The sequence below is a fragment of the Rana temporaria genome, chromosome 1, assembly GCF_905171775.1.
Source record: "Rana temporaria chromosome 1, aRanTem1.1, whole genome shotgun sequence".
Taxonomy (NCBI): Eukaryota; Metazoa; Chordata; class Amphibia; order Anura; family Ranidae; genus Rana; species Rana temporaria.
This window is the reverse complement of record NC_053489.1, coordinates 34,962,416-34,988,488: the sequence shown is the minus strand read 5'-3', so window position 1 is coordinate 34,988,488 and position 26,073 is coordinate 34,962,416. Positions and strand designations below refer to the sequence as shown.

The window sequence follows — 26,073 nt, the reverse complement described above, 5'->3', positions numbered from 1 at the left end:
TTTTTGTTTTTTTTACCAAAAAAAGTGTTTGCAAAATTGCAACGACCACCATTTTTTTCCCTGGGGTATCTGCTAATTAAAAAATAAATACAAAGAACACATATAAAGTTTGGGGGTTCTGAGTAGTTTTCTAGCAAAAAAAAAAAAAGATGATTTTTACATGAAGGAGAGAAGTGCCAGAATAGGCTCGGTAGGGAAGTGGTTAAAATAGAAAATTAATCAAATCTAAGAATTGGTAAGCGGCAATATAATTAAAAAAATTTGCTTTTGGGTTTTTTACCCCTTTATGAGCCCTTTAACACTGGTGCATTTTCGCGGTAAAAATAGCGCTCATGAAACGCTCCCCATGCATCTCAATGGAGCCTTTCACACTGAGGCGTTGCGCTGGAGGAGCGTTGAGAAAAGTCCTGCAAGCAGCATCTTTGGAGCAGCTTTTAAGCGCTGAAAAAAACGCTCCAAAAACGCCCCTCTCCATTGAAATGAATTAAATCGCGGTAAAAACGCAGTGAAATAGCAGTCTTTTACCGCTATTTTAACGCACCGCTATAGGCGTTTCCAGTGTGAAAGGGCTCTAAGAAAGGACTTATGCTGATGGTAAGCCCGGGAACAATACAGCCCTGCAGATTTTACATGGCGTCAGAAAAGCGCCCAACATCTGATGATGCCTTTCAATGCAGATGATGATACAGAATGATTTTCACGCAGTTCCTGAGATTCCATTTGTGTGTTTTTCAGGTCCGAGTTTTGCACAATCCGGCCGGCGTCTTCCACTTCATGCAGCAGCTTGCCGTGCTCATGTGTCCGATCAGGTAAGTGGTCTTCAGATGACACGAGAACTCCCGAGAGAGGCTGGTCCAGGGCATTGGCAAAAGAAGTGTTTGCCTACAATCTGATTTCATATTGGGAGAATTAGGGACGCCCTTTTATTTATTGGCGGGTGCATATACTTTTGGTAAAATACTCGCCGATTTTGAGTCCAGATACTTTTGAAGTGTGATTTGCATCTATACAAAATGAATGGGCTCAAATCACACTGCAAAGAATCACATGCTATTTGAATAGGAATGCGGTGCGATTCCTGTCCGAATCGCATGCGGTTTCCCACAACGCTCCTATGTAAACCTGGGCTTGTCGCATGCAGTTTCCTCACTTCTCCTGTATGAACCCGGGCTTATTTAACCGCTTAAGGACCGCCCACGCCATATATACGTCGGCAGAATGGCACGGACAGGCATTATCACGTACCTGTACGTGGCCCTCCCTGCCGCCTTCCCCGTGAGTCGGACTGCAGGTCCTGTTGACCCGATCGCCACAGGGATCCCTGCGATCGTCTCACAGAGGTATAGAGCGGGGAGATGCTTGTGTAAACGAGCATCTCCTTGCTCTGCCTAGTGAGAATGACACTGATCTCGGCTCCTTGTGCTCGGACCGGAGATCAGTGTCATGTGACACAGAGCCCATCCCCCCCTACAGTAAGAAATACTATGCAGGGAACACTTAACCTCTACAGCGCCACCTAGTGGTTAACCCTATTCACTGCCAGTGTCATTTTCACAATTTCCAGTGTATTTTTATAGCACTGGTCGCTGTGAAAAGGACAATGGTCCCCAAAAATGTATCAAAAGTGTCCGATGTGTCCGCTATAATGTCGCGGTCACAAAAAAAATCACTGATCGCTGCCATTACTAGTGAAAAAAAAAAAAAAATGCCATAAAACTATCCCCTATTTTGTAAATGCTATATCTTTTGCACAAACCAATCAATAAACGCTTATTGCGACAAGTCGTTGTTCCCAGGTAGGTATTGATGAAACGGGCAGGTGTATGGAACATCCGCAGTGATATGTCATTCAAACAATAAGAATATTTACTCTTACCGGGAAAAGGTGGACAACGAGTCGGTAAAGCATAGGTATCCAGATTGGCAAGTCGATCAAAGGAGCCCAGGGGTCTCCAAAAGCGTCTCGTATGGATCTTGTGGGTGACTGCAAAGCTGGAAAGCCGATGACCAGATAGGATAGTCAAAAAACTCACACCCAGGAGGTTATGCAAAGAAAAAATGCCTCCAATGATGTAGGTAAAAAAAGCAGGTTTTTATTTACAAAAAAAACGACAAACCTGAAATTTGATCACAAGAGAAAAACAATGTGGGGAGCGGTGAACCAAGCCTGACGCGTTTCGTCCTAATGGGACTTCTACTGGGGCATCTAACGGCTCCCACACATTGCACATAAATATATATACCGTATTTATCGGCGTATAACGCGCACCGGCGTATAACGCGCACCCCAATTTTAGGAGGGAAGTTTAAGGAAAAAACATTTTAATTAAAGAACTTTGAAACCCCCATCATTGCAGCCTCGCCAGTGTCAGATCCCTGCTCTCTCCTAGGGAAGAGGAGGAACCAGTGCCACTGAATTAGACCACAAGTGATATGATATATAACCCCCCTCACTGCTCCGGAAACACTGACCTTGGAAACCCTTCCATCATTGCAGCCTTGCCAGTGTCAGATCCCTGCCCTCTCCGAGGGAAGAGGAGGAACGAGTGCTGCTGAATTACAGAGCCGCGATCTTCTGTGTACCGGGCGCTCCGTTCCTGCTGAATTACAGAGCCCGCGATCTTCTGTGTACCGGCTGGGCGCTCCGTCACTCACAGCCACACCTCCTGTTGCCAGTTGCCCAATGCAGGCCAGGAGGCGTGGCTGTGAGTGACGGAGCGCCCGGCCGGTACACAGTAGATCGGGGCTCTGTAATTCAGCGGCACTCGTTCCTCCTCTTCCCTCGGAGACGGCAGGGATCGGCGTATAACGCGCACCCGTGATTTTCCCCCTATTTTCAGGGGGAAAAAGTGTGCGTTATACGCCAGTAAATACGGTAAGTAACATATAAATTGTAAAAACAATCAATTATGACATTGACAATGATAAGATCCCTGATTGGTGAAAAACCCGTCCCATGATGACATGGGTTCCAAGCCTCAATCTGGGAACCAATAGTGTGAGGTAGTTGGATACCAGTATGAGCTTAGAACCGCCTATAAAAGTTACCCCACCGCTCCTGTGTGGATCCAAGCTTGTCATAGTGATTTCAGCCTGGGTCCACACAGGAGCGGTGGGGAAACCTTATGCAATTTGCACAGGAATGGGTTCACACCCATGCGCTGCGATTGGGGGAATCGCACTGCCTTTCGCGATCTGTTTCGGGGAGTTGTTAATCTAACGTTGACACCTGCAGCAGATTGCATGGACACCGTGTGATACGAGGGGGGGGGGGGGGACACGGCAAATCTTGTGCGTTACCCGCATCGCCTCAGTGTGAACCAGGGCTAAAGCATAATTGCACTTGTGAATTTAACAGGCAAGCTTTAGTAAATACCAGGTGCAGCCCTACTACCTATTTATATCTAGCTCTCCCGTGATTTTCTGGATTTTTAGTAACTATGGCCCAGATTCACAGAGAGCAAGGCGCACATTACGCCACCGTAGAGTAACCAATGTACGCTACGCCAACGCAGCGCAGAGAGACAAGCAATGCATTCAGCAAGCCAGTGCTCCCAACGCTGCGCCAGCGTGGCGTGGGATTCAAAGGCGTACGCCGGCGTAAGTGGAAGTGGGCGTGACCCATGCAAATGATGAGCCGACCGCCAGACTGATACGTATCACGAACTGCACATGCGCCGTGACGTGGACGCATCCCCCTGCGCCTGCTCACAACCACGTCGGAACAACTGCCTAAACTACGCCGGATCACTGAGTACGGCGTGAATGTAACCTACGCCCAGCCAGACACACGTCCAACGTAAAATACGCCGGCTTGTGTTCCCTGGTGCAGACCTTTGCATGTCTGCTGCCGGGTTGCACCTCCTTTATTAGGAATAACTTTACGCCGGACGTACAACTTGCGCGCACCTCGCGTAGCCTGCGTCGGGCGCACGCAGGTTCGTGAATCGCCGTATTTCCCTCATTTGCATGTTTGAATGGCTAATCAATGGGAGCGGCACCATGCACCCAGCCTAAATGTGCGCTCACCCTACGCCGGCGTAAGCAAGCTACGTCGGCGGGGTGTAGCCTGGTTTTAGGCACATATTAGTTTGTGGGTATGGCGCACAGATACGACAGCGCACATTTGCACTTACGTCGGCGTAACTTGTTATACGTCGGCGTAAGTGCTTCGTGAATCTGGGCCTATGTGTTCTTTTTCCTGCCCACACCCAGCGTGTGAAGTTTTTTTTGGCCATGTGGATCACAGGTGTGCACTGTGACCCAGAATCGAAGACGTCACAGAGCAACTCCAGACTGTGGAAGGATCCCGACAATGTCGGAATCCACTTCGCAGCCTGACCGGCAACTGGCTCAGTCTCTCAGCTGGCCGCTTCCCCCCCACCCTCTTCAGTCCGATGCTCTTGTGAGCGCCGGAGAAGCAGAGTACTGAGCGATGAGTGACAGTCGGAGTACCGAGCGGTGATCATGTGATCGCACAGTTCTCGGTCTTAAAACTGGCAGGGGTCAGCTGCATCATCACACTGATGCTGCAGAATGGAGGTGAGTATAATGTTTATTTTTTCTAACAACCCCAAACTTTAACTTTGGACAGAAATTCAGAATGTTTAGATAAATCCTGCTTCTTGGCTCTCTACCAGCAGAGCGCGTGCAACCATCGTCTGATGTGAGGTAACATTGCTTTCTTGACCTCTGTTATAGAAACCGCACTGACTTCCTGTGTCACATGAAACCCAATGAGAGAAAAGGATCCTCATCGGGAAAAGAGTCTGGGAACTGGACACTGGTGGACGAGGGAGGCGAGGAGGTAAGATATGCATCTGCATAGTGCTGGCCGCTCTTGTGTGTTTTTTTTTTTTTTGATAGATGCGTTATTGTGGCTTGGAAGAATATTATTGACGGCAGTAAAGAGAAGTAAAAATAAATATTTAAAGTATATGTCTAAGAAAAACTTTTTTTTTTTGTGTCCTCGCTTGGGAAATATTTCTTTGTTTCTGGTCATAGTGACCACTGTTACCCCTCTAATTCGTCCTGGCAGGTTTAAAGCGGTTTGTCCAGTCTGTAAAAAAAATAATAATAAGTCAGTAGCTACAAATCCATTTATTAAAATACTTTTAATAAATGGACACTTGCTTGTTCAGCAATCCCGTGTCATCCTCACCCGGGCTTGTTCTCCACTAGCCCCAGGTTTCCCGGTGCCGACATCTTAATTGTGGGCATCCGGGTGTGTGACTTTTGGCTTCACAGCCCCAGGTTGCGCACTACGCATGCACATGTCACAGAAGACTGCTGGGAGGGAAGGGGGAAGGAGAACTGTCATTACTAGGTACCTGCCGCTCCCCCCTCCAGAATTACCGTACATGCCAAGCTAGGCACGATCTGAAAGAAATACACAAAGCACACCATAATTCAAGTAGGAAAACGCCAACTCTTTTAGTTTAGATTTTTTTTTTCAAGATTCTAGCTAGGGGGCATGCCTAAGTGCATGTCATTTTCTTCTAGCTGAGGATTGTGGAAGTGTGTGTGTGTGTGTGTGTGTGTGTGTGTGTTTAAAAAAATAAATACAAAAAAATAAAAATTGTCAGAAATGTTAGGGAAGTTCAGTTTTTTTTTTTTTTTCCATTTTGGGTAGAGTAAGATGGTTATAGATTTTGCAAGACCCTGCCAATCTCAGGCATGACTCCTAGAGGCAGAGGCATGATGGGATTTGTAGTTTCACCACAGCTGGAGTGCCTAAGTTGCCTACCCCTGGTCCATGGGTGCTCAACCTGTGGCCCTCCAGCTGTTACGGAACTACTAGTCCCATGAGGCATTGCAAATAAAGAAGCATGACTCCTAAAGGCAGAGGCATGATGGGATTTGCAGTTCTGCAACAGCTGGAGGGCCGTAGGTTGAGCACCTGTAGCACTGTATACAGAGATGCTATCATTGCCTTTGTCCCTTGTGTCATAGGATGAAGACCCAGAGACCAGCTGGATGTTACTTTCAGAAGAAGACCTTATTTGCCTTTTGGGACAGTTCCCATTTCATGAACTTTTCAAGAATGTTCTAGGGTTCAATTCAAGAGGTAAGCTGGCTCTACTTGTGAGCTTGTTCTTCTATGTATATTCCATGGCCCGGATTCAGATACATTTGCATATCTTTTGGCGGGGGAAACGTATCTCAGATACGGTACGCCGCCGTAACTTAGGGCGCAAGTTCCGTATGCAGAAAGAACTTACGCCCTAAGTTACAGCAGCGTAATGTCTGTGATCCGGCGTAAGCTCGCCTAATTCAAATGGGGATGATGTGGGCGTGTTTTATTTAAATGAATGGTGACCCCGCGTATTTTACGTTTTTTATGAACGGCGCATGCTCGAAATAACGCCGCAAATCGTCATTGCTTTAGACGTGAACATAACTTACGTACAGCCCTATTCGTGAACGACTTACGCAAACCACGTAAACTTTTCAAAACTTGACGTCCATACTTAACATAGGATACCCCTCATATAGCAGGGGTAACTTTACGCCAAAAAAAGCCTAACGTAAACGACGTAAAAAAATGCGCCGGCCGGACGTACGTTTCTAAATTGGCGTATCTACCTAATTACCAGATTCATCGCGTAACTATACGGAAGCGCCACCTATCGGCCAGCGCAAATATGCAGCCTAAGATACGACGGTGTGAGACACTTACGCCGGTCGGATCTTAGGGAAATCTATGCGTAACTGATTCTCTGAATCAGTCGCATAGTTACGACCCCGCACACTCAGAGATACGACGGCGTATATCCGGAGATACGCCGTCGTATCTCCTTTCTGAATCTGGCCCCATGAGGCTGCATTCACACTATAACGCGGCGTATTTTGCCGCGACAAATTGCGGCGTATTGTACCGCGATTTGCCGCGACAAAACAAGTCGTTTTAACCTTCTTTTTTTTTTTTTTTTTTTTACAAAACATTGTTGTCTATGCCGAATGCCGAAAGCCGCCTGAAAAAAAGGGTCCGGGACTTGTTTTGAACTTCAGGCGTACAGCATTTCGGCGTTCGGCGTGGAGATGTGAACCATCTCCATAGACATCAATGTTAAATCACCCCTCCAGCGGCACGGGCGTCGGGCGTAAATACGCCAAGGTGTGAATGCAGCCTGAGTTCAGCTCTGTTACAAGAATGCTAAATCCAAATGACTGTTTGCTGAGACAGTGAGGTCAGTGCAGAGCTTGTCAGTCAGTATTGCAAACCAACCAACCAATCGGTCAGTACGCAGAACTCCATTTATAAAGGGTTCCACCAGTCTCACTGCAGTTTCCTCTGCCACCCAAGCTTTTTTTCATTCCTGTCTGCATGCTTTTTGCTGTACAGCAATTGTTTTGTTTACTTGAAACCTCCACCCTGATTGGGCAGCAAGCCCAATACTAGATCTCTTAGCAAAGGTTCGGCATGGGTGATGTTTGCAAGTCCCTGACCAGCACACGCCTCGTATTGTGTCACACAAAATAAATATTACAATAGAATTTAATGACAAAGGGGTATACAGGAAAGTGGTTGCTGTAGTTAAAGTGGACCTTTAGTGATTTTTTTTTTTTTTTTTTTACTTTTCATCTATTCATCTTTTCATCTTTTAATTTTTTTTTTATGTCACAATGTAGAGAATAAGATTTCCTATCATCTGTGCCCAGTCTTGCCACACAGAGTTAATCCAGCGCTGCGCAATCCTCTTTTTATTGTTCAGTGAAATAAAACAGACTTCCAGATAAAGACCAAAGTCCTTGCTTGAGTGACAGGTTATTTACATATCTCGTGCACTAGCTTGCAGACATGCACAGCTTCTGTAAAGTGCACAACTCACATCCCCCTCCCCTCTCCTCTCCCATCCAGCTCTCCCAGGATTGGCTGTCTTTCCTGTGTTTTGATTAAATGTTTTCAAAATATGGGGTGATCCACAGTTCAGTGTAAACAGCAATCAGAATATACAAGAAGCTGTGCATGTCTGCAAGCTAGTGCACACGATATGTAAATAACCTGTCACTCGAAGCAAGGACTTTGGTCTTTATCTGGAAGTCTATTTTATTTCACTGAACAATAAAAAGAGGATTGCTCAGAGCTGGATTAACTCTGTGTGGCAAGACTGGGCACAGATGATAGGAAATCGTATTCTCTACGTTGCAACATAAAAAAAAGCAAAAAAAAAGTGGTTTACATCCACTTTAAATCTTCTGCCCTTGTTGTTTTAACAGTGGATAGTAAAACATATTTTTTTTTTTAATGCCAGTAAATACCTTATACAGCCCACTTCCTGTTTCTTGCCTGGTCATTAACTTAGGCCAGTGATGGTGAACCTTGGCACCCCAGATGTTTTGGAACTACATTTTCCTGTGATGCTCAACGACACTGCAGATTGCATGAGCATCATGGGAAATGTAGTTCCAAAACATCTGGGGTGCCAAGGTTCGCCATCACTGGCCTAGGCTAATGACGTCATGCACAGCTCTCTCTCACTTGTCCTAATGCCGCGTTTTAAATCCTGAAATAAAACCACGTTTTTGAAACTTCATTTTCAAAAACGACGTTGCCTACACACCATCGTTTTTTTCAAAATGCTCTAGCAAAGCGCGGTTACGTTCAGCACTCTTTTCCATTGAAACTAGCTTCATAACATGCTTCTGAGCATGCGCGGGTTTAAAAACATTGTTTTAAACGTCGTTTTGCCCACACACTATCATTTTAATTGACACAAAAAAAGGACGTTTTGAAAAACGACACAAAAAAATTCAAGCATGTTCGATTTTTTTTTTGTCGTTTTTCAGAAGACATAAAACTACGTTTTCCCCATACACGGTCAGTTTAATGACGTTTTTAAAAACAACGTTTTTTTTCATCACAAAAAACGACCGTCTGTACGCGGCATAGGTTTTATTTGAAAGTGACAAACAGCAATCCATGTCCCTTTTTATTTAAAGCGATTCTAAAATCAGGTTTCTTTATCTTAATGCGTAAACCCTCTCCTATACCTAGTGAAGTGGACAGCCTCAGATGATACATAGAGATATAGCTAATCTCCCTACATAAGTTTTACATGGTATATCTGCTGTCTTCAGCTTTCTACACTCTTTAGAAAGTGCAGATTGTGTTAAAAATCTTCCTTCCTGTTTCAGCAGTGGGAGGGGAGTCTAGGCATACACTGTGTGAGAGCTGATTGGAGGAAAAGCACACACACCTCCCCTCCACATAGGCAGAGGAATGACGAAACATGCTGTGAATAGACAAGCTCTCTGCTTATTTAGCTCTACATTCCCCTCCCCTCAAATTTCCAGCGGCTTTTATCGCCTGTGTCAGAGCTTGTCAGAAGTTATGCTGATAACAGAGGAACAGAGCAACAGAAAGACACGGCACTTAAGAGCTTTGGAGAGAGATACGTCTTCTATACTGTAAGCTCCAACGAGCAGGGCCCTCTGATTCCTCCTGTATTGAATTGTATTGCAACTGTACTGTCTTCCCTGATGTTGTAAAGCACTGTGCAAACTGTTGGCGCTATATAAATCCTTCATTGTAATAATAATATTATTATTAATGCAGTGTTCTAGCCCAATTTTATTTTATTTTTTAAGTCGGCAGCTACAAACACTGTAGCTACTGAACTTAAAGCGGAGTTCCACCTAAAAAATGGAACTTCCGCTTAATCCACTCCTTGCCCCCTTACATGCCACATTTGGCATGTAATTTTTTTTGGGGGGGGGGGAGTGGGGGGGGGGTCAGGAGGAGTGGGCCTTCCTGTCCCACTTCCTCCTTCCACCGAGGGGCTGGTAAGGCGAAGAGCTTAATCGCCTTATTACTTCCCCTCCCTGTAGGCGAGCGCCTGTCCAATACAGCGCATCACGAGTTGCTGATTCTGATTCTCATTTCCTGCAGACTGTGGAAAATCGCTCCACCTATGTCTGGCTTTACTGGCAGTGGTATTAATGGTATTTTTCATTTGACTTTTTTATTTTATTTTGTATCTCCTTTGTTCCCTAGGGGAATATTGCCCTGAGAAAACCACACCACAAGAAATGATGAAGATCTTTGCCTTTGCCAACTCCTTAGTTGAGCTTCTGGCATTGGGCTTGGAAACTTTTAACAGGGCGCGATACCGTCAGTTTGTGAAAAGAATCGGACGCATTATCAGGTAATCAGCGTTGCTCGAGTCTTATGAATGTCAGAAACAATTTACTGAAAAAGCATTAACCACTTGCCGACCAGCCGCCGCAGTTTTACTGCGGCAGCATTGCTCGGCTGGGAGAAACAACGTTATGTTACGTCGCTTTGCCCTGTGGCCACTAGGGGCGCGCACGCGCCTGCTGCTTCCCCCCGGAGCTGCTGCAGTTTTACTGCTGCAGAATGGGCGAAACGATGTTACCTTATGTCGCTTTGCCACTAGGGGTGCGGGCCCGCAGCATGTACCCAGAGCCGATGCGAGTGCCTGTCGTGTGCGAAGATCGCCGTGCACCCGCGATCACAAGTTACACGGTGAGAACTGGGAGCTGTGTGTGTAAACACACAGCTCCCACTTCTTTCAGGGGGAGAAATGACGGATCGCTGTTCATACTTAGGATGAACAACGATCTGTCATTTCCCCTAGTGAGTCCCATCTCCCTTCATTTAGAACACAGCTAGGGAACACAATTAACCCCTTGATCGCCCTCTAGTGTTAACACCTTTCACTGCCGGTGACATTTTTACAGTAATCGGTCCATTTTTATAGCACTGTGCTGTATAAATGACAATGGTACCAAAAATGTGTCAAAAGTGTCCGATGTGTCCATCATAATGTCGCAGTCCCGATAAAAATCGCAGATCGCCGCCATTACTAGTAAAAAAAAATAATAAAAAAAATGCCATAATTCTATCCCTTATTTTGTAGACGCTATGGGCCAGATTCACAGAGGACATATCTGCTGATACTCCGGCGTATTTTCAAATTTGCCGCATCGTATCTTTATTTGTAATTCACAAAAAAGATACAACGGCTTTTGACTAAGATCCGACAGGCTTACTCCTTCGTACGCCTTCGGATCCTAGGTGTAATTTTCCGGCGGCCGCTGGGTGGAGTTTGCGTAGTTTTCCAGCGTCGGGTATGCAAATTAGCTCATTACGACGATCCACGAAGATACGCGCGTTCGTCGAAATCTCTTACGTCGTCGCTAGTCGGTTTTTCCCGTCGCAAACTTAGGCCTGCTTTTTCATGGCTTATCTTTAGAACAGCCATGTTAAAGTATGGCCGTCGTTCCCGCGTCAAATTTCAATTTTTTTTTTGCGTAAGACGTTCGGGAATACGAAACGACGTAACGCACGTCGCCGTTCAAAAAAGAACGTTGGGGCGCCGTAATTTCGCGCAAAGCACATCGGGAAATTTTCACACGGAGCATGCGCAGAACGTTCAGCGCGGGAACGCGCCTAATTGAAATGGTGCCCGCTCCATCTGAATTAGGCGGGCTTGCGCCGAGCGGATTTACGTTACACCGCCGCAAGTTTACAGGTAAGAGCTTTGTGAAGCAAAGGCACTTACGCTGTAAACCTGCGGCGGTGTAACGTAAATGGGATACGTATTTGTACCTGAATCTGGCCCTACAACTTTTGCGCAAACCAATCGATAAACGCTTATTGCAATTTTTTTTACCAAAAATATGTAGAAGAATACGTATCGGCCTAAACTGAAGGAAAAAAAAGTAAAAAAAATAATAATTGGGATATTTGTTATAGCAAAACGTAAAAGATATTGTTTTTTTTTTGTTTTGTATTTTAAATTGTCGCTGTTCTTTTGTTTATAGCGCAAAAAAATAAATAAAACCGCAGAGGTGATCAGATACCACCAAAATAAATCTCTATTTGTGGGGGAAAAAAAGGACGCAAATTTTGTTTGGGTAGAGCATCGCACGACCGCGCAATCGTCGCACGACCGCGCAATTGTCAGTTAAATTGTCGCAGTGCCGAATCGCAAAAAGTGCTCTGGTCAGGAAGGGGGGTAAAATCTTCCGGGGCTGAAGCGGTTAATATGGAAGGTGGACGATCCTAAGGTCCTTTTCATACCACACCGGGCTGCAGCTCACGTTTTTGTGTTGAGGTGCGTTGCAGAAATGAATGTGCTGCAACGCGCCTCAACACACACAAGAAAAAGACGCACAGACCCTAAAGCAGTGATGGCGAACCTTGGCACCCCAGGTGTTCTGGAACTACATTTCCCATGATACTCATGCACCCTGCAGTGTAGTAGAGCATCATGGGAAATGTAGTTCCAAAACATCTGGGGTGCCAAGGTTCACCATCACTGCCCTAAAGTAATGATGTTTGGGCAATGCTGCCTGAATGCCAGTGCCATGGTATTGTATATTCAATACTGGTATCTCGCCGGTAATATAAACTGGCATGAGAGGGGTACAAAATTTCCAATTTAATGGGAAGATTTTATCTATTTAGTTTAATTTATTTATGTAAGTTAATGCTTTACGTTTGGAATGTTTCTGCAGGATGACGCTGTGCTATATCAGTGACCACTGGGCTCTGTACTTGAGAAGTAACTGTGACAAGGAGCAGACCTCTGAGCTCTACTCGCTGGGGAAGCTGCAGGCCGTGTATGATGAGCTCTTCCTGACTACCGTTCTTCATGTGCTGAAGGCCAAGAGGTATGAAAGCCAGGACACCGGGCAACCCCTGTTGTGTGTGTGTTTTTTTTTTACATATCATAATAACCTTTCGACTGCCAAGCATGTGTACTAAATGCCCTGCCAATTGAAGAGATAAAGAAAATCACACTTGCAGGAAATGCATCGCCCTCCTTTCCTGTGTATTTTTATTTTTTAAGTATGCAGTATTTTTCTGTAGAGCCTGATGCCGCGTACACACCATCACTTTATGTGATGAAAAAAAACGACATTTTCTGTGAAGTAAAAAAACGACGTTTTTGAAACTTCAATTTTCAAAGACGAAGTTGCCTACACACCATCGTTTTTCTCACAATGCTCTAGCAAAGCGAGGTTACGTTCACCACGTTTTTCCATTGAAGCTCGCTTCATAACTAGCTTCTGGGCGTGCGCGGGTTTAAAAACGTCGTTTTAAACGTTGTTTTTTGCTACACAAGGTTAATTTCTGTGAAGTAAAAAACGACGTTTTAAAAAACGACACATAAAATTGAAGCACGCTTCAATTTTTTTTTGTCGTTTTTCACAAGACCTAAAACGACGTTTTCCCCCACACGGTAATTTAAAGTGTCGTTTTTAAAAATCGCATAAAGTGATGAAAAAAAACCTCCCTAAACCTGGAAAGTGAAATACACATAGAACAATAAATCTAATAAAGATCAAGGGCACAAATATTCTGTGCATAGTATGGCTGATGGAAGAACAGCCTGTTATTTGGAATAATCCCAGCTGTACTAATAAAAAAAAAAAAAAAAAACAGACACCATGAAGAAATTGGTGGCACCCCTCCCCTTCTACTTTGATTTGACACCATGTGTTATGAGACATCTAAGCCGTGTTTACTTTCACTTTTCTCTCTTCCGGTGATACGGTGTGAGAGGGAGGGACGTGTGAGAGGGAGGGAGGGACGTGTGTGCAAGAGAGGGAGGGAGGGACGTGTGTGCTAGAGAGGGAGGGAGGGACGTGTGTGCAAGAGAGGGAGGGAGGGACGTGTGTGCAAGAGAGGGAGGGAGGGACGTGTGTGCAAGAGAGGGAGGGACGTGTGTGCAAGAGAGGGAGGGAGGGACGTGTGTGCAAGAGAGGGAGGGAGGGACGTGTGTGCAAGAGAGGGAGGGAGGGACGTGTGTGCTAGAGAGGGAGGGAGGGACGTGTGTGCAAGAGAGGGAGGGAGGGACGTGTGTGCAAGAGAGGGAGGGAGGGACGTGTGTGCTAGAGAGGGAGGGAGGGACGTGTGTGCTAGAGAGGGAGGGAGGGACGTGTGTGCTAGAGAGGGAGGGAGGGACGTGTGTGCAAGAGAGGGAGGGACGTGTGTGCTAGAGAGGGAGGGAGGGACGTGTGTGCAAGAGAGGGAGGGAGGGACGTGTGTGCAAGAGAGGGAGGGAGGGACGGATGTGTGTGCGAGGGAGGGACGGACGGACGTGTGTGCAAGAGAGGGAGGGAGGGACAGACGTCTGTGCAAGAGAGGAAGGGACGGATGTGTGTGCAAGAGAGGGAGGAACGGACGGACGTGTGTGCAAGAGAGGGAGGAACGGACGGACGTGTGTGCAAGAGAGGGAGGGATGGACGTGTGTGCAAGAGAGGGAGGGAGGGACGGACGTGTGTGCAAGAGAGGGAGGGAGGGACGTGTGTGCAAGAGAGGGACGGACGTGTGTGTGTGTAGTGAGATGTTAGGTCTCCATCCCCCAAGCTTTGTTGCTATACCACGCCCACAGATTGGCAGATTTCTGAGAACTACTACTAAATGATGACGACTTTTTGTAAATTACACCCAATGTGAATTAGATTCTAACAACATTATCTGCTAAACTGTGCAAAAAAAATGGCGTTTTGAGGGTTTTGGGTTTACAGCCACTTTAATGCAATAATGTTTTTAAGGATGTGGGGGAGGGGGGGGGATGTCCCTGGTCAGGAAGGAATGCAAGGAATGATTGGCACACTGAAGTCACACCCAGACAGTATGACATCATAGTATGTTCAGTGTATAAACAATGGCCATGTGATTTGTTCCGTCTTCTCTCTTGCTCTGCAGGTTGGGGATTTGGCTCTTCATGTCTGAGATGCCTTATGGGACTTTGTCCAACGGCATGCTTTGGAAGCTCTTCTACCTCATGCACCATGCGGAGAGCGAGAATGTGGAGAGCCTGTACTCTGTGGTAGATGCAGCCACATGCAAGTCTTCTCTCAGCGGTATTTCTCCTTTTCTTTGCTTTATTTCTCTTATTTTTTTTTAGGTGCTTTTTACATGTCCAATACAGTAACAGCAGTACATAGTTCACACACTGGGGGAAAAAAGTCTCAATGTAAATCAAAGTGTAAATAGTCTAAGGCAGTGGCGGTCAACTTTCTTGATATGGGCAGACCTCCAGTGCGGTCACCGAAGGGCCGCACATTAAATTCAGTGAATATTCATTATCAGAGATGGCAGACATCCAACAGGACTATGGGCATGATAGAAGAGATATCCAGACAGGAGATGGTCAGAGACTGCGTACATGCTACAGGAAATGGTCAGAAATTGCATACAAGATACAAGAGATGGTCATAGACTGCAGACATACTACACGAAATGGTCAGAGACTGCAGACATACTACCCGAGATGGTCAGAGACTGCAGACATACTACCCGAGATGGTCAGAGACTGCAGACATACTACACGAGATGGTCAGAGACTGCAGACATACTACACGAGATGGTCAGAGACTGCAGACATACTACACGAGATGGTCAGAGACTGCAGACATACTACACGAGATGGTCAGAGACTGCAGACATACTACACGAGATGGTCAGAGACTGCATACATACTACAGGAGATGGTCAGAGACTGCAGACATACTACAGGAGATGGTCAGAGACTGCAGACATACTACAGGAGATGGTCAGAGACTGCAGACATACTACAGGAGATGGTCAGAGACTGCAGACATACTACAGGAGATGGTCAGAGACTGCAGACATACTACAGGAGATGGTCAGAGACTGCAGACATACTACAGGAGATGGTCAGAGATTACGTACAAGATACAAGAGATGGTCATTGACTGTAAACATCCTATAAGAGTCATTTGAGACAGGACATGCTTCAGGGAATATTTGTAGACTGGAGACATATAGGCCCAGATTCACAGAGAGCAAGGCGCACATTACGTCGCCGTAGAGCACACACCGTACGCCACGCCAACGTGGCGCGGAGAGGCAAGCATTGCATTCAGCAGGCCAGTGCTCCCAACGATGCGTCAGCGTGGCGTATGTTTTGAAGGCACGCGCCGGCGTAGGTGGAAGTGGGCGTGACCCCATGCAAATGATGAGCCGAGCGCCAAACGGGTACGTATAACGAACTGCGCATGCGCTGTGACGTGGACGCATACACAGCACCCCCCTGCGCCTGCTTACAACCACGCCGGCACAACTGCCTAAGCTACGCTGGATCACCGCGTACGCCGTGAACGTAACCTACGCCCAGCCAGACACACATCCAACGAACAATACGCCGGCTTGTGTTCCCTGGTGCCGACCTGTGCATGTCTGTTGCCGGGTTGCACCTCATTTATGAGGAATAACTTTACGCCGGACGTACAACTTACGCGCATCTCCCGTAGCATGCGCACGTTCGTGAATCGGCGTATTTCCCTCATTTGAATGTTTGAATGGCTAATCTATGGGAGCGGCACCATGCGTCCAGCCCATATGTGCGCCCACCCTACGCCGGCGTGTGCAAGCTACGTCGGCGGTATGTAGCCTGTTTTTAGGCGCATGTTGGTTCGTGGGTCTGCCGCACACATATGCCGGCGCACATTTGCACTTACGTCGATGTAACTTGTTATACGTCGGCGTAAGTGCTTTGTGAATCTGGGCCAAGATGCGTACAAGATACAAGAGATGGTCAGAGACTGCAGACATACTATAGGAGATGGTCAGAGATTGCGTACAAGCGATGGTCAGAGACTGTGGACATAATACAGGAGATGTTTTAAGATTGCAGACCTAATGCAAGCATTGGCCAGGAACTTTAGACTTGCAGGAGACTGTCATTGACTGTAAACATTCTATAAGAGTCATTTGAGACAGGACATGCTTCAGGGAATATTTGTAGACTGGAGACATATATATTATTACATGAGGCTGCTAGAAATCACTATTATAACTAGGGTTGCACTCATACCAGTATCAGTGCCAATATATTTGCATGAGCTCCGATACCTTTGCGACACGATTTGAGCCCATTTAAAATGAATGGTCTCAAATCGCTTATTTGAACAGAAATGCAGTGCTATTACTGTCCAAATCGCATGCGGTTTCCTGCACTGCTCCTGTGACTTTAGTTTGCTCTTTGACAGCAACAACTTTGTCCTTGTTGGCCGCTATTCTGTCAAAACCACCCAGTCTTCTTTTACCGGACTCTATTTGGTTGTCGGTGTTGTGTCCAACCACCAATTCATCAAAATCTCTGATTACTAAGGGGGTAATCCTCAAAAGAGATACGCAGGCGGATCTGCTGTTCCGCCGTCGTATCCCTGTTTCTATCTTTGGAACTGATCCACAGAATCAGTTTCCAATAGTTAGACAGAAGATCCGGCATGTGTAAGAGACTTGCACTGCCGGATCTTAGGATGCAGTACCGCATCCGCCACTGGGGGCATTTTGTGTCTAAATGCCGCCTTGGGTATGCAAATTAGCACTTACGGAGATCCACAAAGCTTTTCAGCTTTGTTTTTTCTCCGTAAGTATTAGCTTGCAATCGTAAAATTAGGGCTGCTTTTACAAAGTGTAAAGTTAGTACACCATGTAAAAGCAGACCCTTCTTTCCAGCGACGCTGTATTTTTTTTTTTTTTCCCGACGCAACTTTTTTGACCCGTCGCGATTCACGAAGCTCGGCGTAACGTAATTTCGCGCTATACACGTCGGGAAAATGACGTCACGAGCATGCGCAGTACGTCCGGCGCGGGAGCGCGCCTAATTTAAATGGGACTCGCCCCATTTGAATTGGGAACGCCTTGCGCCGGCCGGATTTAAGTTACACAGCCGAAAATTTCTAGGCAAGTGCTTTGTGGATCGGGCACTTAGGTAGAAATTTTCTGGCAGTGTAACTTAAATGGTCAAAATTACGTTGCGCCGGGTTTTTGAGGATTACCCCCTAAGGTTTTAAATAAACCGGAAGTGACGTGGTTGGAGTTTCTGATGGGTTGGCGATATTGACAGAACACTGGCAGCTGGTACAGGGTATGTCAGGGGCAAGTTTTTTTTTAAAGAAATGCAAGCATCCAGCGGGTGACTTGGCCCCACCTGTCTGCACCTTTTTATAACCTTGTTTGTTAAACTCTGATGGCTGTTTTAATTTCTCTATAATCCATATGTTTTTTATTTTACTCCTAGATCTGGTAAATCATGACAAATTTGAGGCGTATTTCTCCACCATGAACACTTCAGAGGCCATTTGTCTTCTTACCACATTCGCCCAGATGGCACAGACCAAGCAGTATGATATAGACAAAGACCTGATCAAGACCATCACCTTGGCGATCTATGAAGTATGTTGTGAGAATTTTTTCTTTTTTTTATAAATGCTTTTTGGGTAAAAAACTGATTTTATATCCGCTTTCTGAAATTGCCTTCACAGAGGGAGAGAGAGATGGGCAGTACTCTGTGCCAATCAGGGCTCTGCTGACTGCACAGTGTGGCACTACGGCGAATCATGCACACAGGACGTTGTGTTTTCCCCCCTTCCTGCCCAGGCCAATTTTCAGCTTTCAGCGCTGTCACTTTTTAAATAACAATTGCGCGGTCGTGTCACTGTACCCAAACTGAATTTTTATAATTTTGTTCCCACAAATAGAGCTTTCTTTTGGTGGTATTTGATCACCTCTGCATTTTTTTTTTTTTTGCTAAACAAATAAAAAAAAAGTCAGAAAATTTTGAAAAGACATTGGGGCAGATTCAGGTAGCTTTTACGGCGGCGTATCTCCAGATACGCCGCCGTAATTTGAAATCTGCGCCGGCGTATCGTTACACCGATTCTCAAAGGCAGATACGCTAAAAAAATAGGCTTCCTCCGCCGACGTAACTTGAATGCGGCGGCGTATAATTGTGCATATTACGTTGGCCGCTAGGGGCGCTACCGTTGTTTTCGGTGTAGAATATGCAAATGACCTAGATACGCCGATTCACAAACGTACGTACGGCCGGCGCAATTTATTTACGTCGTTTACGTTAGGCTTTTTAGGCGTAAGGTTGTTCCTGCTATTAGGAGGCGCAGCCAATGTTAAGTATGGACGTCATTCCCGCTTTGAAATTTTAATTTTTTACGTCGTTTGCGTAAGTCGTTCGCGAATACGAATAGGGATGGACGTAATTTACGTTCACGTCGAAACCAATACGTTGTTACGCCGTACTTGGGAGCAATGCACACTGGGATATGTACACGGACGGCGCATGCGCCGTCCGTACAAAACTTCAATCACGTCAGGTCATCATATATTTACATAAAACACGCCCCCCCTTCAACATTTGAATTGCGCGCGCTTACGCCGGCCCCATTTACGCTACGCCACCGCAACTTACGGAGCAAGTGCTTTGTGAATACTGCACTTGCTCCTGTAAGTTGCGTCGGCGTAGCGTAAATATGATACGCTGCGCCGCCATAAGAACAAGCGAAGGTACCTGAATCTACCCCATTGTTTCTGTTATAAGATTTTGTAAATAAGTAAGTTTTCTCCTTCATTGACAGGCACTGATAGGCTGCACTGATGAGCACTTATAGGTGGCATTGATAGGTGGTACTAAAAGGCTGCACTAATGGGCACTTATGAGTGGCACAGATGGGAAATTATGGGTGACACTGATGGGTGGCACTGTCACCTGGGCACTGATTGGCATCTGTCTGGACACTGACTGTCATCCCTGGTGACCATCCATTGTGGGTATCCCTGGTGGCATAGATTGACCCTCCTGGGGGTGGGGCTGTGCTGATAATCGGAGGCTCTTTCCTGAGATCGTTGTTGCGGTGTGTCAGACTGACACACAACACCACCGAACGCCACGCTGCTTGCCCCCACGGGCACACACCGGCTGTTATGCTAAAAGACATCATATGATGCCCAGTTAGGATAACCAATGGAATCAATGAATGCTTGAAGTGTCTAAACACCGTCATTCTGCTATAGGCCGGGCGGGAAGTGGTTAAAAAGCACGCCTAAAGCCGCTTTTTGCACATGTGACGTGTTTAGCCACTTCAAGCATTTAAGCGTTCATTGATTCCGTCGGCTGGAATATTCATTTATTCTGACCATTGGAACAAATGAACGCTTAAACGCTAAATGCAGCTGGCGTTTGTATGGTTTAGGGCATGTTCAACTTTTTTTTCTGCCTAAAAGCTCCTCTCCTGAATATGCTAATGGAGCATTTTTTTTCTAGCCTGTAAATGTAAGCCGACACAGAGTTGCGTTTACAGGCTGAAGAAAAATGTCAGACGCCTGTGAAAGAGGTGTTTTTATTTTATTTTATGTCCAGTGTGCATGAGGCCTAAACATTTATGCATGAGGAGCGAGCACAGCGTGTAATCTCATTTGTCTGCTTCTGCTCCTTTGTCAGACTGATGAGAAGGGGTGACCAAGGAAGCAAATATTTGGCAGCCTTTATTTTTAGGATAGTAACTTGTAATTCCAGGTATGGAAGAGCATTTAATTTGCTCCCCTTTTCATGTGACGGCACTGATGCTTGGTGATTGGCCCAGCAATGAGGACAGAGAGAAAGTCGTCATCTCCAACTAGAGTGTCTTAAAGCTTGAAGGATGAGTTTATGCTACTGGGGAGAGTGGCAAGAATACAGCCCAGGTTTACTTCCTACTTAACCAGTTGCCGACCGCTTCATAGTAGATTAAGGCCTCATTCACACCATGGTGCAGAGACGTTTATTTCTTCTGAACAAGCTTTTTCTGCTACAGGGCAGCTGCTCTGCACAGAATCGTGTGTATGTATGTATGTGTGTGTGTGTGTGTGTGTGTGTGTGTGTGTGTGTGTGTATATATATATATTTTATTTATATATATATATATATATATATATATATACATATATCAAAAAAGTGTGAAACAACGGAAAATATATTTCATATTCTAGGTTCTTCAAAGTAGCCAGCTTTTGCAGCAGACACATCTCTAGAACTGTTAAAGCGGGAGTTCACCCATAAAACTGTTTTTTCAAACAATCCCCTTAGCTTCCTGCTCGTTTTGTCTAGGGGAATCGGCTATTTGTTTTAAAATATGATCCGTACTTACCGTTTTCGAGATGCATCTTCTCCGTCGCTTCTGGGTATGGGTCTTCGGGAGCGGGCGTTCCTTCTTGATTGACAGTCTTCCGAGAGGCTTCCGACGGTCGCATCCATCGCGTCACTAGTAGCCGAAAGAAGCCGAACGTCGGTGCGGCTCTATACTGCGCCTGCGCACCGACGTTCGGCTTCTTTCGGAAAATCGTGACGCGATGGATGCGACCGTCGGAAGCCTCTCGGAAGACTGTCAATCAAAATAGGAACGCCCATTCCCGCAGCCCATACCCGGAAGCGGCGGAGAAGATGCATCTCGTAAACGGTAAGTACGGCTCATATTTTAAAACAACTAGCCGATTCCCCTAGACAAAAGGAGCATGAAGCTAAGGGTAAAAAGTGTCATGTGCGGGTGAACCTCCGCTTTAAGAGGAGACTGTGTGAATCAGGCCTTCATGGTAGAATATCTGCTAGGAAACCACTGCTAAAGAAAGGCAACAAGCAGAAGAGACTTGTTTGGGTAAAGAACACAAGGGATGGACATTAGACCAGTGGAAATCTGTGCTTTGGTCTAACGAGTCCAAACTTGAGATCTTTGGTTCCAACCCCTGTGTCTTTGTGCGACGCAGAAAAGGTGAACGGATGGACTCTACATGCCTGGTTCCCACCGTGAAGCATGGAGGAGGAGGTGTGATGGTGTGGGGGTGCTTTGCTGGTGACACTGTTGGGGATTTATTCAAAATTGAAGGCATACTGAACCAGTATGGCTACCACAGCATCTTGCAGCGGCATGCTATTCCATCTGGTTTGCGTTTAGTTGGACCATCATTTCTTTTTCATCAGGACAATGACCCCAAACACACCTCCAGGCTGTGTAAGGGCTATTTGACCAAGAAGGAGAGTGATGGGGTGCTGCGCCAGGTATACACAGTACAGACCAAAAGTTTGGACACACCTTCTCATTCAAAGAGTTTTCTTTATTTTCATGACTATGAAAATTGTAGATTCACACTGAAGGCATCAAAACTAAATTATAGAAATAAATAAAATATATTTCATATTCTAGGTTCTTCAAAGTAGCCACCTTTTGCTTTGATTACTGCTTGGCACACTCTTGGCATTCTCTTGAGGAGCTTCAAGAGGTAGTCACCTAGCGCAGCACCCCATCACTCTCCTTCTTGGTCAAATAGCCCTTACACAGCCTGGAGGTGTGTTTGGGGTCATTGTCCTGTTGAAAAATAAAGGATGGTCCAACTAAACGCAAACCGGATGGAATAGCATGCCGCTGCAAGATGCTGTGGTAGCCATGCTGGCTCAGTATGCCTTCAATTTTGATTAAATCCCCAACAGTGTCACCAGCAAAGCACCCCCACACCACCCCCACACCTCCTCCTCCATGCTTCACAGTGGGAACCAGGCATGTAGAGTCCATCCGTTCACCTTTTCTGCATCGCACAAAGACACGGGGGTTGGAACCAAAGATCTCAAGTTAGGACTCCTTCACAAAATACAGAGGCTTCTCTGAATGGGCAGGGGAGGGGCAGGCGTAGGTGCTCTGTATACCCCTCTCCTCTCTCACAGCTCTGAGTGTCAACCCTCGTACACACGCTAGGTTTACTTGGCAAGAACCAGCAAAAAAACTGCTGGCAGAGCTTTCTTGCTGAGTAAACCGTGCGTGTGTACGAGGCTTTCAGGTTTCTCGTCAAGAAAACTGCCTAAAATCTTGACGAGCAAAATAGAGAACCGGCTCTCTATTTTCTCGGCAGTGAAACCCGAGAGTGTGTATACTTGCCTGTCGCCGTGGAAACCTGCGCATGCTCGAAATGACTTTGACTTCCTAGGCATAGGTAGGGTGCAGCAAGATGGCGGCGACGGCATCGAATTTGACGAGCGCATGCTCGTCGTACATGATGACATCACTGCGTTCTTGCCTTTCAAAAACAAGGGGTTTTCCTGACGAGATTCTGGCCCGTGTGTACAGGGCTTCAGTGTATGCTCTGGGAGAGCCATAAACCTGTCGGATATAAATAATCGAGATTAGATCAGGATATGACATGGAACTCCTTGGGCTTAATTCATAGTATGGCTGCTCTGTGACTAAGTGCAAGGATCGATTTTAACACTTTCCCTACCGAGTCATTGTAAAATGACGTCGGCGGGAACCCTCCCTCAGGATGGACGTCATATGACGTCCTTGCCTTCCCGGGTGGCTAGGGGGCAGGCGCACGCGCCCCCGCCGCATTGCTCGGAGCCCGGTGCACGTGCCCGACAGCCGCGATGTCCGCCGGGCACCCGCGATTGCCCGCAATCACGGCAGGGCCATGGATCTGTGTGTGTCCTGTCAGCGGTGAGGAGACCGATGTGTGTTCCCAGTACAGAGGAACACACATCGGTCTCCTCCCCTTGTGAGTCTCTCTCCCCCCTACAGTTAGAACACACTTTAGGGAACATATTAACCCCTTCAGCGCCCCCTAGTGTTAACCACTTCCCTGCCAGTCACATTTACACAGTAATCCGTGCAGTTTTATAGCACTAATCGCTGTATAAAATGTGAATGGTCCCAAAAAATGTGTCAAGTGTCCGATATGCCCGCCGCAATGTCACGGTCACAATAAAAATCACAAATTATGATATTCATTAAATCAAAAAGTAAAAGATATTGGCCCGGATTCACAAAGCACTTACGCCGACGTAAGTGCAACTATGCCCCGTCGTATCTGTGCGCCATGCCCACAAAACTAGATACGCCTGAAAATAGGCTTCATCCGACCTACGTAACTTGCCTACGCCGCCGTATCGTGGGCGCATATTTACGCCGGGCGCATTTGCCGCTCCCATTGATTTTCTATGCACATATGCAAATGAGGGAGATACGCCGATTCACAAACGTAGTTGCGCCCGTCACATAATATACGCGGTTTGCGTAAGTCGTACGTCCGGCGTAAAGTTATTCCCCATATATAAGGGGATTCTGAGCATGCGCACTGGGATGCGGCCACGGGACGGCGCATGCGCCGTTCATATTAAGTACTTCTATGGCGCTTGGCCCATCATTTGCATGGGGTCACGCCTCATTAGCATGGCTCACGCCCACTTCCTCCTACACTGGCTTACGCCGAGGAAACCCAGCGTATCTTTAAGAGCGAGTGGGAGCAAGTGCTTTGTGAATCCAGTGCTTGCCTCTGTGCGCTGCGCCGGCGTAGCGTAAAAGAGATATGCTACGGCGGCATAAATATGCGCCGATGTCTGTGAATCCGGGCCATAGTGTTTTTTTCAAAATTGTCGTCTTCTTTTGTTTATAGCGCAAAAATTGCACAGGTGATCAAATACCACCAAAAGAAATCTCTATTTGTGGGGGAAAAGGGCGTCAACTTTGTTTGGGAGCCACGCCGCACGACCGCGCCATTGTCATTCAAAGTGCGACAGCGCTGAAAAACTAAAAATTGGTCTGGGCAGGAAGGGGGTTAAAATGCCCGGTATGGAAGTGGTTAAAGCTGAATTCCCCCCACTTTAAGTAGTTGTAAACCCCCCCCCACCCAAAAAAAAACTGCAAGACAAAGGCATAATGAGCTAGTATGCATAGCATACCAGCTCATTATGAAATACTCACCTTAGATCAGAGCCCCTGCAGCGGTCCCGACACACTGCTCTGCCCGGCGACATGTCTCCTGGAGTTATTTCTGGGTATCGCGGGCTCCAGCGCTGTGATTGGCTGGAGCCGCAATGACGTCACTCCCACGCATGCCGTTACTTCATTGCACATGTGCCGAAAAGTGGTTTGTAAGGGTTTTGAACCACTTTAAAGTGCAAAACCCACTTTTTTAAATGTGTTAATTTCCTAAAATGCTAATTTTAAAGCATATAAAAGCACCTCTTTAGGTGCCTAGTCGTCCTCATTCTGACAAGATCCCAAGAAGTGTTGAGTAGCTCATATCTTGGGGAGAACATGCTCCCAGCACTGTGCTGCAGTTCAGTTAGCAAATCTTGGGAGTACTCAGCATTCTCCGGGATCTTGGTGGCAGGATGATGGCATCACCCCTTGTACCATGGAAGTCAGAGCAAACATGAGTTTAAAAATCAAAATTTTTGTTTATACTTATTGGCCCAGATTCTCGTATCTGGGCGTAAAACTGTGCGGGCGTAACGTATCTGGTTTACGTTACGCCGCCGCAAGTTTTACAGGCAAGTGCTTTATTCACAAAGAACTTGACTGTAAAGTTGCGGCGGCGTAGCGTAAATCACCTGGCGCAAGCCCGCCTAATTCAAATTAGCCGGGTAGGGGGCGTGGAGCATTTTAAATTAGGCGCGTTCCCCCGCCGAACGTACTGTGCATGCGGCGTCCTGAAAATATCCCAGGGTGCATTGCTCCAAATGACGTCGCAAGGACGTCATTGGTTTCGACGTGAACGTAAAGGGCGTCCAGTCCCATTCACGGACGACTTACGCAAACAATGTAAATTTTTACATTTCGACGTGGGAACGACAGCCATACTTAACATTGGTTGCCCCTCATATAGCAGGGGCAACTTTACGCGTCGCAAATCTAACGTAAACGTCGTAACTTCACTGCGTCAACCGCGCGTACGTTCGGGAATTCGCGTATTTTGCTAATTTGCATACTCGACGGGGAAAACGACGGAGGCGACACCTAGCGGCGAAAAAAAAAAAATGTGTTTAAGATCCGACAGCGTAAGAGCCTTATTCCTGTCTGATCTAATGGTTCTCTATGCGTAATTGATTCTAAGAATCAGGCGCATAGATACGACGGCCCAGATTAGGACTTGCGACGGCGTACATGGCGTTGCGCCGTCGTAAGCCCTTTGAGAATCTGGACCATAGCTTGCCTTTCAGCAACAGGGAGGAAGGAGAGACGAGGGAGGCACATATACATTCTATGCATGACGTGCAAGGCCTGCTTTAAAGTGGGAGTAATCTCCCATCTCTGACCTTTTACCTATAGGTAAGCCTATAATGACGTTTTCCTATATGTACTGTGAATATCTCCTAAACGTGCGCAACTTAGGAGATATTTACTATATATGGCAGCTGGTGATGTCACCCGGGCCGTTCCTTCAGCGTTCCTGTGCCATAAGCGGCACCTCCGATTATCCACACACCCGGGGCCAGATTCAGAAAAGAGATACGACGGCGTATCTCC

The 26,073-nt window shown here is 46.5% G+C and overlaps 1 protein-coding gene across 1 annotated transcript in view; it reads left to right on the top strand.

Moving 5' to 3' along the window:
* EPG5 (ectopic P-granules autophagy protein 5 homolog) overlaps positions 1 to 26,073 on the top strand; it is a 186,254-nt gene that overhangs the window by 22,079 nt on the left and 138,102 nt on the right. Inside the window, 7 exon segments of the mRNA XM_040336244.1 lie at positions 736 to 809; positions 4,702 to 4,807; positions 5,953 to 6,067; positions 9,998 to 10,148; positions 12,487 to 12,642; positions 14,687 to 14,844; positions 18,033 to 18,187. Of these exon segments, the coding sequence (XP_040192178.1) occupies positions 736 to 809; positions 4,702 to 4,807; positions 5,953 to 6,067; positions 9,998 to 10,148; positions 12,487 to 12,642; positions 14,687 to 14,844; positions 18,033 to 18,187 (915 nt within the window).